The sequence below is a fragment of the Liolophura sinensis genome, chromosome 11 (assembly GCF_032854445.1).
Source record: "Liolophura sinensis isolate JHLJ2023 chromosome 11, CUHK_Ljap_v2, whole genome shotgun sequence".
NCBI classification, from domain to species: domain Eukaryota; kingdom Metazoa; phylum Mollusca; class Polyplacophora; order Chitonida; family Chitonidae; genus Liolophura; species Liolophura sinensis.
The window spans coordinates 13,992,977-14,010,601 of NC_088305.1; the positions used below are offsets into that span (position 1 = coordinate 13,992,977).

A 17,625-nucleotide genomic window follows, 5' to 3' on the forward strand; every position below is an offset into this window, starting at 1 on the left:
ATGTGGTTAGTCCGGATTACATTTAGGTTCTTTATGCGTGCTTTTGTCATTTAACATTTCCAGGAGTTTTTGCTTATAATAATCTATATCAACATCTTCGCCTTTGTCTGCTTCTTTAATAATTATATCTAGATTGTCATAGAAACGTGATAGTGCCAAAGTGATTAAAGACAAAACCATTGCTAGTTTTGTTTCTATACTGTTCATCAAATAGGCATTTGGGCAACCCAAAGGGCAACTGTTCTCATTTACTCCTGTAGGTAGCGGGTTCGTGGAGAAAGGTCAACAAACAGCAATATTTTTGCTCTTTCGTAAGGCAACTCTGCTTGGCTTCCTCGTGAATCTTGGCCCAGTATTCTGTCTCCCGCTGTTATTGGCTGGTCCGGATATTTGTCTGTTGCCACAAGCTGGGCGCAGTCGTACGGTGACAAAGGAGTCGTCGATCACTTTAGAATCTGCCTGACTGGTGTCTGGAGAGCTCTCTGGAAGACTGGTCCTTTTATTGGTCAGCCAAACCTAAATTTGCATACACGGGGTTTTCGTATGACAAAAGTGAGATTTCCTAAAGAGTTTTCATATAAATCCATAACGGCCGCCACGACGATTTTTTGATATCCGTCATTTCGGACCATAAGCAAAAATCATCTAAATTTCTTCCAGTTTTGCTCCATCAGTTTTCCTTATGGCTAGTAATGATAAAAAAAATTATAAATTTTGTTTGTAAGGGTAATAATTGGAAAGGGAAAAGAAAGAGAATAAACGCGGCAGGATTCAAAAGGAATAAACAGGATTTGAACCTCAAACTGCTAGGCACAGCACAATGTTTCATGTAGAATAGGGCAACTGAAGATCAGCATAGAAATATTGCCCCTTTGTTCTACTGTTCGCAGCTTCGGACAAAAGAACGAAGGAAATACACTGCAAAATGGATTTTTGTACCTGCTGTAAACTGCAGTGTTTAGTTCCATGTAGTCTTTCACAAAGGATCCTTGTTAAGTATAGGGGGGATTATAACAAATTTCTAAAAATGTTTTTGAAAAGTACCTGAGAACCGCTCACCGAACGAAAATAATTCTTTAAACCTCGTGATCATAAGGTTCAGTGAGTAGCACAAGCAAATGATATTGTTCGATCAATTTAGATTGTTTTAAGAGTTGTCTTACTTTTACGTTATATTCATTGGTCAGCCAATGCCTATTTTACATACGGAAAAAAGGACGATCGTTGTGCGCCGTAAGTTAAATTTGAAGCACACCGTGAAATCAGTACACTGTTTTCGGCTGACAGTTAAACCACATGTAAGTCTTTACAGCCTACGTTTCGTGTCGTTTTTTGCTGCAGGCGTGAAACAAAATTTAGGGAATATAATAACATGTTAAATTTCTTACAGCGATACCACAGGGCAAGGTTAAAATCCCGGCGTCTTCCTCTCCGGCCTTACATGGGAAGGTCTTCCAGCAACCTGCGGATGGTCGTGGGTTTCCTCCGGGCTCTGCCCGGTTTCCTCCCACGATAATATTCTTGAGTACGGCGTTAAACACCAATCAAATTGCTAAATAAATAAATAAAATCCCGACCGCAAGTGCTGTAATAGCCAAGAAATAGGTTTTGGTTCATCAAGCTCCTGATAAACACAGAACAGTAGTGTATTGAAACGTAGAGAGATAGACAACCAAGATGCATGTAGGCATCCACCATAACCCACCTCTAAGCCATACATTATCACTGCTGAAGTTCATACAAAATACGTTTGTAAACGCTTATTTGTTTACGCCAAAACTATCCAGCATAGCGAAATGGTTGCATGGGATTGAAATGAAGCGAGGCAGTTCATCTACTTGCTGATGTTTCACCTTCACAGTAGCAATGGTTTCCGGTCAAGTGGCCGTCAAAATTAATTAAAATCGCACTTTTCGAGATTCAACTGTTATTATCAGGAAAGCACATCGTAGAAAGAAGGTAAAACCAGAATCGAGTTCACCATACCATTCTAGACCTATTAAGTACATAACTTTGGAATTCTAAAAAAGAACATTACTTGACGTCACCTTAACCACGAGGAGCTTCTACAATTTTCATCGGAATTCAATGCTCTAAGCAAAAACTCGATGCCCTGTGAATGCTGTAACAGTGCATTGCATTCCAGATTGAGCTGTGCAGTGGTTCTGGAGAAGATTTTGAAATATTTTCGTCACCTAACAATATGGCGTGAAAAGTTGATCACACCAGAATAGCATTTGTGTACGGATGCTTAGCACTTTTGTTTTTTCACTAAACACCCTACAGTTTGGTTCATTGAAGACAGAACTTTTTCGGGAAATCTGTGCATAGAACATTTTCAGTCGTCCGAGCAAGAACAATAGCCTCATAATAAGAATACTTGTCACTCTAACAATTTTGAAAGGGTATCACCCCGAGAAAGCTATTCCACTAAATATCTTCCATAGCCATTTTTATTGGTCGGTTCCTTAGTGTTGCTCAGCTTTGTCCGGAACTTTGCAATGTTATTATTCCCGTTCGCGTACACCTAGTATAGCAGACAGCGTGGCACCACTACGACCCGACGAGTTTATGCTTTATTGTTCAGCGTTCTAGGCACGCTGGCAGCCAATGAACTTTATGGACACGAAGGAAGCATGCTGTGCCCTATCTCTTACGAGTTTGTAGCTGTATGAACAGCACTTCATATGTGTAGCCAGTTTTGCCTCCCAGTATCACCATAAAAAGGGACCTGGATAATATATATATATATATATATATATATATATATTGTTCGTTTTCAACCCACGCAAACGCCAGATCAAAATTTCTGATTGATATATCGGCTGAGGATATTGTGGTTGTAATATAAAAACTTTTGTGGTTCCATAAAGAACCCCTGTCATGGAGATGTAATTATTGTATCTGGGACATACTTCATGTAATGCGAAATCCCGCTCCTCAATGTGAATTTAATTCAAAATCATAGGACTGACACGTGAACACGAGTCTATCCGATAATCTGGCAATCTCGCTCTAAACCGCAATATCGCCTTACATGAGTGAGACGCCTAATATCTTACCACTCATCAATGCGAAAAATCGTATACCACGGTTATGGCAGTCAGTTTTCAGACTTACCAGTGAAAATTATAGAAAACTGGACACGCAGGAGAAATAAGCCGTCAAAGTCGAGTAACCAACTTTTACGTTTGCAACTGTTGTCAGGTCTGCATGGCTGGACTCAATACCAATGCTTATTTTTGTCTCATGTTTCAAATTTTTTTTACCTCATCCGGGGTAACTTTCTGTGCTTTCTTCCTTTCGCGTAAAAGTCGCTCGATTTGAACTCCCAGACATAGTGGCGCCTAGTACGCCAACCGTTTTCTTCCGACGACACATAGTTATACCAGACACTGTGGCGCCCAGCCTTTTCGTCAGTTTCTGCGCTCATTCTTTCGTGTTCTTACATCCATTCAGTCTAGAAAATACAAAGACGCCTGCCTTGTAAAATAGCTTTCAGTTTTATTGTTTTACAGTGTTAACATGGAAACAGGCACACAAGATGAAGGTGTTCATTGCATTTGCTTACATAATACATGCCCCAAATACCACCACAAGCACGATTTTAAAGTTGCACAAGATTATTCATTATGGACGCAAAGGGAAACTTTTCTTACTCCATCCGCCCTAGTAACGCCCTTTCAACACGTATATAAGACAACAACTGTCCAAGCGCCTCATTTATTCTGCAATCGTTTCACCTTAAAGTCCTAAGGATGGTGTCCTACATGTCCGAACTGCAATTTGATTTTCTGGACAGCCCGGTGTCGAGTTCTCCGGAATATCCAACTGTATTTAGTCACTTTCTGAGTTTTGGAGACTCCCCCTTTCCTCTGGGGATGGGCATTTATGACACTGACCCCAATAATACACCTGACAGTGGACGATCTCCGCTATCTCCGGTGTCAACCGTATCGTCTACCAGTGACGTTTCCAAGGAGATGAGCACGTCCACCCCATTAAGCACGCCAGCGCTTAAAGAGACAGGCCAACATGGTATGAGATACCCTTGACTTTATCGTAATATGCAGATGTTCATCAGTCTCTCTACTAAGCATATCAATTTGTAAGAAGTAGACAGCCAGTATAATAGCAAATCAATTTGTAAGAAGTTGACAGCCAGTATAATAGCAAATCAATTTGTAAGAAGTAGACAGCCAGTATAATAGCAAATCAATTTGTAAGAAGTAGACAGCCAGTATGATAGCTGATCAATTTGTAAGAAGTAGACAGCCAGTATAATAGCAAATCAATTTGTAAGAAGTAGACAGCCAGTATAATAGCAAATCAATTTGTAAGAAGTAGACAGCCAGTATAATCAAGGCTGACAGTACAGAGAGTAAAGCCTGATCACACATAACCAGTGAAATATGGCCTTTTGTCAGTTTACCTCAGTCAGAGTTTTATTCTACGTGTTCATGTAAATGCATAAAAGGTAGCAAATTTACTCACCCGCTAGCACCATGGCTTAAGCAGAATTAGGTAAAACCAATGAAATCATGTTAATTACAATTTCTTAGACGTCACTAGTCTAGAATTACTCAAAATGTGTCATCAAATTTAACATACAATAACAATAAAACAATGCAAAGGGACTAGGACTCGGAGATACTTAGTCCACCAGCAGAATCCTGGTTTATGCAGTATATTTCACATTTATATTATTCTGATATAAGAACGAGTTTGGTTTGCTAATTTATCTTTCCAATATCTGTCCGAAAGTCCAGTAAGTATATACAGTACAAAGATTAATAGAACAAACTAGGCTCGAAAGCAGGCTTCCAGGCAGTCTGTACACAGGGGTGTTAAATAAACCTTTTTTTCAGATCTTAGCATTGAGGCCAAATCGAAGAATGCACGACGCAAGAAATCCAGAACAACTTTTACGGAATCACAGATCAGTCGACTGGAAGAGCGATATAGATGTCACAGGTACCTTCCAGCGGACGAGAGAGTGGAACTGGCAGAAGAACTGCGTATGACCAATCAGCAGGTAGATTCTATATTTCATGTTTAACTCTGAACTGACAGGTGTTACAGGTATATTGCTGCCTATGTGGTCGCGTTACGGAAAGATGGATACATGCTAAAAATAAGTGTTTCGTTCAATAACATATTTCTGTTATACTTAATAAACGCGAACTAGTGTTTATTCTCAAGGACAATGCTTAGTATTATGTTCTTCAGTATTCAGAAGTATTAGTCCAGTAAAACATTAAAGTGTTTACTATCGTAAACATGTGACGTTGTTAAAAAGTAAATGTCATATGTTTACATAATAAACACTTCACCTTTTTCTGTACTAAACATAATATTAAGTGTAACAAGAACTGTGTGTATGTACAAAACACTTCTTTAGTGTGTAACGCTTTACGGTCACCAGTTAGTGATACTGTGTAGCAATTCTACACACAGTCTCGTCTCCATCTGTCAGATTTCTGGGTTTTTGGATTATCTGGATTTTGGGGTTTTACCTCGCACTTAACAATTTCCCAGTCATATAACAAGGAGTCATTAGGTGTGTGTACCTAAACTGTGTTTCCGGGAGGGCGAGTCCACTACTGAAGTACATGTACCGTGCCTAAGACAGCAGACATGACACCCCATCCAGTCACATTATATGGATACCGGGCTAAGTCCTGTTTCCTTGCTTAAACGTCTCAATGCTGAACGCCAAGTGAGGCAGCAACAAGTATATGTAACTTTCTTTGGTATGACCCGACCAGGGTGTTTTGTCTGATAATGGATTCCCGAGTCAAACCATTTGGGACAAAATGACTTTATACAGAGATCATATTGAGTATCTTGCAACCCAAGGTAGCCTTTGTTTGTAAAAGGAATTCCTTGAAAGGTATACAGACGTGTTGTCCAACATTACACAAATTCCTTTAAAGTTATTTTTGAGGAAAGGTAAATACCCGCTTTGGTATACCACCACTTTCTCCAATAATAAAGGCCCGTTGTATTCATTTATTTTTACACTGTACTCAGGAATATTTCACTGATACCACGGCGGTCAGTATTATGGTAGGAGGAAACCGGGCATAGCCCGGAGGAAGTCTCGTTGTACGTTTTTATCCACATGCAATATGTCAAAGTGGTTTTATTGTATTTTCATTTTTTTACAACTTTATTTAATTTTCTTGAAAGGTTACGAAGTGGTTTCAAAACCGGAGGATGAAAGAGAAGCGGCAAGAATGCAACTCAAGAGATACGTTTACCAGTCAGAGGCCGGGTGGTTCGCCAAGCAAGGAGCTACCTCTACTTGAGACATTGCCAACAGTTTTTCACCAGCCGTCAGCTGACACAGGACGTTTTTTCCCTGTTATCGATGTGCAAGCAATTCCGGGGCCATGTTCTTCCTATGGCGAAGAGAGAGGTTTCCCTAACATGCCGCCAACGTCTATGTCGACATTTCCCTTGCCATCCACCCAGAGTAACTTCTCACACATGGAAGCGATGGCCGCACACTCACCTTATCCGTCGCCATTCACAGGGGCCAGCCTCCACGACCGGAATTTGCCGTCTTTTCTCCAACCGTATCCCTTCCAGTGCTCACACCAGAACGATCTTCCTTATGGGGACTTCCCCTCAATTCAACCTTCATGTTTTCAGACGCCACAGCTTGACCAGCTTCAAGAGCCTCCTCACTTTTCATACTGAGATATACATGTTAGTAATCGCCTAGTTGCACATATACTATTGAATGTGTTCGAATTCAGTAAAATTGCTATCATTATTAATATCGATTATTGTTGATGATGTAAGTTGGCGTTACCAAGATCGCAGATAGTACCTACGTCAATTGAGAGTAACGTGACTTAGGCATTGTTTATGTTCAAGACATCAGCTCCAAACTCGCAATAAAATATCGCAAAAACTAACTACGATTATCCGAACTGACGCAGACAATGTTCATGAGCTCACGTGGCAAAGAATACTCTTACACAGAATTTTCTTTTGTAACAGTTGCGAAACTGTAATTTACAAACGTTGAATTGGGTAAACTTATCCAGAGTCGTATTCATTAGGCATCTTCACAGGTGTATGTCTACATGAAAAATATTTGCCATTTTCATTGTCGTTTGATTATTTGAAGGATACGTGCAACAGGATCCACACATTTCTCTTTTTGTAACAGCTGGACAATTCCTTATTTCAAAACGTTGAACTGGGTAAACTTATCCAGATACATACATTTCCCATGTTTACACGTGTATATTGCGTGGTTCACATGTGGATGCTATTTGCATTGCCATTCTATTATTGCGGGATACAGGCAACAAAATCCACACATTTCTTTTTTTGTAACAGCTGGATAACTTTTAATTTGAGACGTTGAACTGGGTAAACTTATCCAGACATGAATACATTATTCATGTTTACACGTGTGGATACTATCGGCATTACCAAAAGACTATTGCAGGATGCCACACTTTCTCTTTCTGTAAGAGCTGGATAACTGTAAATATTCAGCTGGGTAAACTTGTTTAGGGATGAATACATTACTCATGTTTACACGTGTATATTGCATGATTGACATGTGGATGCTATCTGTATGGCCTTTTGACTATTACAGGATGCCACACTTCCTCGTTTTGTAAGAGCTGGATAACAGTAAATATTCAACTGGGTAAACTTATTCAGAGATGAATACATCAGGCATATTTGCATTTATATATTTCATGGTTGACATATTGATGTTTTTTGTTTTACATGGGGAAGTGCAATACTCTACTCAATGTTCAGCATTTCTGTTCACAAAGTTCATTTTAAATTTATCTATGAATAGCTGCAATTATAGATATAATAAGAGTTGTATTAGATATATGAATAATTATGGAAAAGTGTTCATATTGCAAAAATAGACTGAAAATTAAAAATCTTCTTTGGAAGGTTGATGTGCTACTTATAAGAAAAATAAATACGTTATAATAATACTTTTTTAAAAATTGTCTTTACGATGTTCTATGTCGTCAACATTAAGCTTCTTAATCTCTTCTTAATGTTCACTTGTATTATCTGCTAACCATGATGTTTGAATTGAGGCCATCAAGCGCGGTTGCTAACGTCATCAGTTATTTGGGAGTCCAATTGACCAATCAACGGTTATGCCTCCCGAATTACATCTAACCAATTAGGAAGCGGGCTGAACTACCTAAGATGGTGCTGACATCTTGTCCAGCACTTACCGCTTGACAGTACAGGCTACAGCATAGGAAGCCATTCAACAACACAGGAAAAATGGCCAATATCTACAAAAATCCCGCATTGGCAAGTTACTGACGAACTTTTCCGTAACAAGTAATCTTCAAAGAATGTTACACTGTTGGAAAGGTCTCACGAGCGTCGTTGACCACATAGTATTATCAAGGCCCTGTGAGAACGGAGGAATCTACAAATTCCTTGTTCAAGGCCGGGTTTGAGCCCGTACCTCGTGTGTGATACCATGCAATTGAAAAAACTAGTACTTCCAACCACTTAGGCGAAAGTGTATGACACCCAGTACTGATCTTGAAGTATACCTTAATTTTATGACTTGAAACCGAACTATTCTCACTCACACAGGCTATAGTCATTTGTAAACACTGCTTCAATTTACAAGTTAAACGTCATATTTAAATAAAATTTGTTTACAAGTATATCTTACCGGTACCTGTAATAAAATTGTCTCTGTTAAAAGCGGACTGTGTTTCGTTAATGTAAAGGTTAGTGGTCGTACCATTAGCTAACGCTGTCACACTATCGTAGTTTCTCTGATTTTACTCTCTGTTCTGTGGTCTTTTGCACTACATACCATCGAGAGTGTCGATAGTTATGCCTTGCTCCTTCTACTTAAGATAAACTAGACTGCTTCTGAGATCCACGAAGTCAGGAGACCCGGATCGAGTCATACCAAAGATTTTCAAAAATTGGCGCTTAGCACCTAGAGGTCACAGCAAAGAAACATGACTGGTTAGCCCAGCATTAATATAATGTGACTTGCTGTGTGTCATATATGGTATCTTCGGCATAATATTTCAGTGCTGGCAGCCCTATGGCGCGATGGGCTCTGTCACAACAAGGCACAGCTTATGTACATGTACACACATAATGACTGAAAAACTGCCACGTACAACGTAGTACCCCAAACATATATACATGCTTATGTATGGGAAATTTAATTATTTTATTTGATTGTTGTTTAACTTCATATTGAAACATTTCTCCAGCTCATAGATGGCGATTAACGTAATGGTTGGGACCGCAGGTCCTATGTTCCTAACAGCGGCCCCCGATAGCACAGTTGGTAGAGCATCCGCTTCGAGAGCTGTATATCCAGGGTCAATCCTGGGTCGAGTCAGACCTAAGACCTTAAAAGAGGAAGTTGTAACTTCCTCGCTTGGCGTTCAGCATGAAGGGGATAGGACAACGACTGGTTGGCCCGTATCAGTGTAATGGTTAGGAAAGGGGGTTTCCCCCGTAAGCTGGCTCGAAGTTTTGAATTGTCTAGACGTCTAGTAACACCTTGGCGTATTTTTTGTAGAGCAATTTAATATGCACATGTAGAGTAGCCCTAAGCCCTATAGATACAAACATTTGTATGTTTGTATCTATAGTTGGGGTTTAACGTCGTACTCAGCAATTTTTCAGTCATATGACGAGGACGGTTCAGTAGGTGTATGTGTGTGTGTGTATATATACTGTGTCTTCTTGTGGCATGGCGAATGCATGGGGTCATTGTGCTGCCGCCAATGAGGTATCATGCCGAGGGCACCAGCCATGACACCCTACCCAGGCACATTATACTGACACTGTGCCAACCAGTCCTGTTTTCTTGCTCTAATATCTCAGTACTGAGCGCCAAGCAAAGCAGCAACAAGTACTATTTTAAAAGCCTTATGCATGACACGACCCGGGTCTCAGTGTTTGAAACATGTCAGTGCACAACACCGTAGAGATCTGTACTAATTCATTACAGTTGGCAAATCTGTACCGAGACAGATTCCCCGCTGAATGAGATCGTTACGTGTTTGAAAGCTGCTGTTTCTAGAAGGCACTTGAAGCCCATTATAAAAGATTTCCAGACCGTAAGTATTTTATACTGTTTACATGCTAAAAATTAGTGACGTATGCAACGTTAATATCTATCAATTAATATAAATTCAATACATCAATAGCACCACATAAAATATAGTTGAATTTCAATTGTCTCGACTGTTAACTGTCATAAAAGAATTGTCTATTTTATTTATTCATTGGTTTTTTACGCCATACTCAAGTATATTTCACTTATACGACGGCGAGAAGCATCATGGTGGGAGTAAATCAGGCATATCCCGGGGGAAACCTGCGACCATGCGAAGGTTGCTGGTTGACTTTTCCACGTCACTGGTGCGGAAGCTAGCATGAGTTGGATTTGAACTCACAGCGACCGCAGGGGTTAGAGGCTCTCCGGGCCATTGCGCCGCGCTGGCACGCTATTCACATTGGCCACTTCGACCGCCTGGGGGTATTTCATGTTTCTAAGACAAAACCTCGGGTGCTTTTAAGCAGGTTACCAGATAAGAATTTCATGCTACGTACGACCGACATATTTAATCACCGACCCCTGTAGGGTACTGGACAATGAAAACCTATATATCTTAGGTATCGCTGTGACAAGAATGTAGAATAGTTCTTTTATAGCTTAAAAGGGCTTAATTACAGCTGTCACACTTTGCATGACTGGGCAGGCGACACAGGTGACTGCTGTATCTTGAGCGCATAATAATATATTTTTACTGTAGGCCTACAGATTTTGCTGTGTCGGTAAATCATTTGAATGAAGGACAAATGCCCACGTGACGTCAAAGGTCAGGCATTTTTATCATGAAGTAAACTCCTCTAGAACGTTTTAGTTTACTATTTGATTAATATTAACAGTAGTCTAATCGCCATACATAGATTTATCAATTTGACTAATGTTAGCTACACTCCAGATTACCATAGCCAGTTGCGTTAATCAGTACGTTATTGCTCATTATGAAATAAAACCGTTTGTTCTTTTTTGTCCACAACAATGTCTGGCAATGAAGCTTTAAAGGCACGCCTAACATACTGTTTATAGTATCGTAAAATTTGTACAACGTGGAACAAACAAATCCACAGCATTTACAGGCTAAATACCGTGAGGGGAATTAAGCTACCGTTTCATTTTTTTCAGTCATGCAGTAAATCTTGGCTTTAAGTCTACAGCTTAGGGGCAATCGTATCATAAACAAATTGTAACATGATCAGATTTATTTACCAGCTAACCGCAAAAGTTGGCAGGTCCGATTATATCAATACAGAGGCAGGTTACACCCATTCACGTGGTGAAATATGAAGCAGTGTTTTACAATAAGTTAGCCGTGTCTATGGCATTTGATTTGGACCGGTTTATACCGGATGGTAAACGGATATCCCCTAAACAGACGCTTTTACAGGGTAACAATCTGTCGTGCAGTTTCCTGACAGCCGTAGTCTTTGACGGAAGGTAACATTATGTCGTTGTTGTACTGTGTGCATGAAGGGCGTGGGAATTTTGACTATACATAATTTGTACTTTCGTTTGTAAACCTCCAAAACTATCATGAGAATAAGCTTACATGTATTTACAGCAACGCAGAAATCAGTGGGAAAATGTGATAGTATCTGAAAAGATCCCAACAGTTTTAACTGCAAAGACTTCACCAATTTTAACCCATGTTCTATCTATCCACAAAAACAACATACAGTATCTTGCCCTTTGGGAGACGATACAGTTATTTACCAGTTAAGACAATCAAATATTTGAGAATCTTATTTCTTATGTTCTTGTGTTCATACTCATACGGATAAATCGCAATTGAACAATTTTCAACAACAACGAAGGATATCCGCTTTTAATGTCCATCCTACATCATGATCGCATCTCGTATTATTACCACCATATCGTATTGTCTTAACGAAACGGTGTCCAGTGTAATGTTATCAAATGAGCTAGCAGTTATTACTTATTTATTCTTCCTTTTTAGGTTGTTCTGTTCAACACTTTCTGCTGCCTTCGCTATGACGAATCAAATACAGCTGTTCAGATAACGACAAGTTTTCTTTTTTGCAATATTTTCCACTTGCCCAGACATATTTTAAATCAACGTAGTCTTGAACTTTCGACAAGAAACAATTATGTCGCTCACACTGCCTCCTGATTCAGGCTTGGCTTTTCATAGGAAAAGACAAACGGTGGAATGTCTAGTCAATGAACGCCCACAATCCTTGCAGTCATTCTATGAAGTTATGACGGAGGCAATTCAGGAGATAGAACTTCGGCTACAGCTGACAGAAAAGGCATTCTACGGCGATTACGGGACTCCTGAGAAAGAGATAAAGCATTGGATGCATGCTATTAACTCCGTGTTAAAGGCCACACGTGTCCCCACTATTCAGTCCATGCCACAGTTGGAGCAGATTAATTTTCATGTTAAGGAACTAGGGCAGGCGAAGGCTGTGGACGAGGGTTTGATGGATCAAGTGTATGAAAGCGCCCACAAAACTTTGAACTGCATCAAGACGGAGTTTGGGCCTCTTACGGACAAAGTTCAGAAAGCGGCAGACTTTGTATATAAATATTGTCTGAGTTTTGCCGACTCTACGAATGATCCGTATATGGAAACAGTGATTGCCTACCAGCGCCAGATCAATGAGTTTAAGGAAACAGTGCGGAAAAATCTTGAGAACATTCAAACCATGGTTTCTATGTTTCATTCCGATGGATTGCTCTTTGTCCATTTTCGAGATTCAGACGTATCTGGAATTGGGTATAAGGCCGAGTGCACCCATGCTGCCTATCTACTGATATTCCCCGAAGCTTGTGAAAATATTAGACTTGCACTGAAAGCATTAATGAAATGGGTAGCGGAAGATAGGACTTACGCTGGTTTTGTTAGAGTGGACATGACAGATTTAGAGAAACAAAAAATCGGGCGAGCCAAGCATCTGAGAGATGTTCAACAAAGAAGTTTTCAGCTGGACTTTAAGGTAAAGGCGTGTAAAAAACTGTTAGGCGATATGTACGAAGAATTTGAGAAACTCAAAGACAAGGAGTGTCATTTCGTGGAAGAAGAAAAATTTCTGATGGACGAGCACCGAGAGATCGTTCTTGATTTAGAACTCAAAGCATTGCGCAAAGACAACCTCAAGCGAGAGGCTACTAGACTAAGTTCAAGAGAATTCAATGAGAAAAACGAAAGACTTATCTTTGAAACTTCGGCTTTAAAAGATAGACTACAGATTCTCACCCGCCGGTTGGACGAGATGCGCACTAAAACTAAATGGCTGACGACAAAACGCGAGCTGCGTAAAGCCAAAGAACTGGAAGTGGGCAAGCTGAAGAAAGAGCTGAAGCTGGTGAAGAAAGAAGTAAGGATTGCAGAAGTGGAGCTTAACAGAGTGGACACTTGCTTGAATAAGCTCAAGCAGATTTACATCTTTAAAACCAGCCCTGATGTGTTGAAGAAAATATTCCACAACATACCGCTAGACACAAAAAAGAAGATAGGTAGAACTCCATCCAAAGTCAAAGGTGAGTATAGTAGGTATAAAGAGGATGCAAATTTTGCTCGGGGTTAATCGGTAATGACAATGCCCTTAATTACTTATTATGATGGCGTCTTAATTGTAATAAATTTCAGTTAATACCACTACATATTTTTTACTTAATTTGGCATAAGCCATGGTGCTAAGGGGGTGGGAGGTGGGGGGGGGGGGGCGTGTAGTTTGCTACTATTTCAGAATTTACATGAAGAATAGGAATTAAGATAAAACCCTGCCTGAGGTAAATTGACAAGAAGCTGCATATGACCGGTTACGTAAGTGTGACCATTTGATAGTTATCAATTGTCGTCTCTGCTCTGGTTTTACTCTCTAAATCTTCTATTATATTATATTCCTACATAAATAATGATTCTGCTGGTGGACAAAGCATTCCTGATGCCTGGCCTCTTTGCGTTGTTTCAATGTTATTGCGTGTTAAATGTGATAACAACACAGCATTTTGAGCAATTCTGGACCAGTGACGTCCAATAAATTGTAATTAAATTCCACGTGAGCGATGATGAGATTTGTCGAATGCTACGATGGCATGATATAGCGCATGTTCTTTTTCGAAGTCGCGGCTTTATAACCAAAGCAACCTTAAACCCCCATGAAACCAAACAATTCATTTATCTATCTATTTATTTATTTTACTGAAGTTTAACGTCGTGCCCCAAAACGCACTCATATGATCAGCTTTATGTATGGAAGAAACCGGACTGCCAGGAGTAAACCACCGACCTTCGGCATGTAACTGATTTGCTGACTTAAAAACCGCAGCCTAAGCAGTGACAGTTGGATTGTAACACGCGACCTCATTGGTCAAGAACCTGATAGTCAATGCAAGCGATACGTCACGAGAAGTCCTGAGGATATTTTTTTTCACTTTGCTTTCTTGTAGATGAACTGTCTCGTGCTACAAAAGCTGTTGCCAAGAATATCGATGGGGATTGGATGAGACTGTACAGCTCTCTGCCCTTTGTACCATCCCGAGGTGACGAGACTGTGAAACGAGATTTGGCAGAACTAAGTTACGGTCATCTTCGTGAAAACGAGGAGAGTCAAGCGAAGCACAGCTTAGCGAAATGGCGACGTGTTCACACTCAGGCTACAGTACAAGACCTTAAATCTGCTCTGAAGGAAATGAAACGAGAAGACGTGGTGAAAAGAATCAACTCCGCCTTGGCTCCAAAGCAAAGCATTCAGGTAAAATCCAACCGTCAGGTGCACTTTCCGAAGATGGCGCCTCGTGAGAGAAAAGTTTACAAGTTTAACTTTTGAGATGAAAATCAAATTGTGGGTACATTCTCAAATATTATTTTGACTGTCTACATCAGAATACAGGAAAGACAATCGCGGGTGATGAAATTAGCTTGTTGTCCAGCAAAGCGGTGGTCGACCAGAAATTGACTTAGCATCAATCATCATTTTGTTTCGAACCTATTCAGTTTCCGACAGGGTACTGTTGTGTTGTTATTAGCTGTAGTTCTTTTAAACTTGTCGACCCATGAACCGTTTACACATAACATGACATGGATTCTTTCTAGTCATATCTCCAAACCCAAAGCTCGTGACTACTGTGCCCGGTTTTCTCCCACCACAATGCTGGCCGCCGTCGTATTAGTGATATATTCTTGACTATGGCATAAAACACCATACAAGTAAATAAATAAATAAATAAATAATGGGCCGAGTGAATCATAACGTTATGCGACATATTGATGGCGTCCTTCAGTAACAAGTCAGATTCTGCTGAAAAGTTAAAGTGTGTTTGTGCCAATCTGAAGAACGCATCATAAGCTGAGCCTATCTCCAGATTTTGTAATGCATGATCGGTTTCGCTTCTTGATATACAGTTTCTTGCACTGAGTCCGATTCCCCGCCTTGCTGTATCGGGACCTATCACAAAAGTTTTGTGATGTCTATCGCTGACTAACTGGTAAAAGATTTTGCACTGCAGGCAATTACAGCTTCAGGGACACTGTTTCACAAAACTTCTTTTGTCATCTAAGGTCAGTCGTCGATTGAAAGTTTCTTTCGCTTATCTTAACGGGTACATGAAACGCTTGGTTTTTATTTCTTATTTATGATGTGGCATAATATATAAAATTACAAACAAGATCATCGTGGGGCGTAAAAACAGTTTAAATTACACTTTTCCCAAGGCCCTGCGGTCAATCCGGAAATTAAGAGGCCTGCTTTGGTGACATGAACGATGATAGTTGTCAAAACGGCTTTGTTTGGAGAAGAGAGCAGAATTGGGGGCGCTAAGTTGGTACCACGTTTCGAGTATGTTCAACGATGGCGTCATTTCCAAATATTTCCAGGGTTATTACGAAATATAAAATATGCCTAAAAAGTGACAATTTTTTTTCTTATTTTTCTTCAGATTTTTCTTCATGTTCCTCAAAACCAACTAGTACCCTTTTATAGCAGGCTACGAAAAGAATTAAGCTGTGACACTAACGTTAAACTGTTTAATGTTTAACACACTAAATACCATAGCCGGGTATGTGGGCAATCAGTAACAACCTGATTCGTCGAATCAATGATGATACTGTTAAATCAGGTTGAAAATATAAATAACATAAAATACTGTGTGTAAATAACAAAGAAATGTGATAATTTCTTCTTCACTTTCGTTCTTGACACAGAGTGGTGGTTTTTGCTGAAAGAAGCGGAATTATTCATGTTTTTCTCCAATCAATAAATACACTTGCAAAAAATGACACATAACAGTTATCATCATTTAAAGCCGCATTTGCTTCCTCCTGGCCAACCCCCGATCCTGACTTAGTATTTTCAGAGCAAAACTGGTAACCTGGTAAAGAGTTAACGGTCTAAGTTTAGGCTTTAGACTGTTTTCTTTAAAACGGGTCCCCCGTGAGTTCATGACCAACTTTCGATTTGTCGGTTTGCGCCTTTCGTGAAGAAGTGGGTGTGAAGCTGGTACAGTTCGAAGTGCATATCGGTACCCTTCATCATTTCCTCCGGAAATCATAACATTAGTAGGCTCACGTCTTCAATTTACACATTTCAAGATGGACATTCACTGATGATAATAAGCGAAAACTTTATCAGTATATCTCTTATCTGGAAATATTCTGATGGAGTCCATGGATATGATGTTTTGTGGACCGTTTATAGCTGTGGTCAGTTCAAATTTATATTTATATTTATGACTTAAATGAAAGTCTTGCAGAATAAAGTTGTAATGAGGTGAACCAAAAAATGGAAACTTGAAGTCATGCGTGTGTTCCTGTTTACTTGTGTTGTTTTCATCATATTGATTGAATGTGTTGTTAAAGCTTTGTTCGTTATCATAACGTGACTTTAGTGGTCACGGAAGTGTACGGAGGCTCATTTTACCAGCATATCAATATGATCAGTTCTGTAGGTTTTAAATTTTATTTTTATTGAGTGGAATTTATAGACAAGACGATATATCATTTAGTATTACCTCTTAGCTGAAAGTTTCAAGGCAAGAGCCACGATGGGGCAACAGTAAAATGAGTCATCTAATTATTTATCTTATCAGAAGTGAACTGTTATTTGACACACATAAAATGCATAGTTACTGTTTGGCTGGCACGGAACGATATTTTGTTAATTTATTTGATTTGGTGTTTTACGCTATTCTCGAGAACATGTTACTTACATGATGTCGATCAGATTATTGTTGGAGGAAACTGGGCAGAGCCCGGTGGAAACCCACTTTCCCACGCGCGACCGGAGAGGGAGCCAGCATGTCCTGGACTTGAACTCACAACGATCGTATTGGTATGAGGCTGCTGGCATATTGTGCTGTGATAGCACGTTACCCACCAGGCCGCAGAAGCTCCCATTCAACACGTGTATTGAGGGGAAAGTACCGACTCCCCTAAATCTACCTCTGCAATTTTCTTTTTATCAAGTAAGACACTTCGAACATACAGTATGCAGTATAATACAATGCCTTGATCCAAGTCAGAAACAATCGATCCACCCAACAACACAGCTGATAATTAT

At 39.8% G+C, this 17,625-nt stretch overlaps 1 protein-coding gene across 1 annotated transcript; it reads left to right on the top strand.

Moving 5' to 3' along the window:
• Window positions 1-12,210: 12,210 nt before the first annotated feature.
• Window positions 12,211-14,898, top strand: LOC135478102 (uncharacterized). Its single transcript, XM_064758373.1, has 2 exons — window positions 12,211-13,606; window positions 14,489-14,898. Exons 1-2 carry the CDS (start codon window positions 12,211-12,213, stop codon window positions 14,896-14,898), a joined length of 1,806 nt encoding a protein of 601 aa, XP_064614443.1.
• Window positions 14,899-17,625: the final 2,727 nt, after the last annotated feature.

Coding starts and splice junctions, on each gene's coding strand:
- LOC135478102 (XM_064758373.1), top strand. CDS start 12,211: ATGTCGCTCACACTGCCTCCTGATTCAGGCTTGGCTTTTCATAGGAAA. Junction 13,607..14,488: donor AACTCCATCCAAAGTCAAAG/GTGAGTATAGTA, acceptor AGAAGTCCTGAG/GATATTTTTTTTCACTTTGC.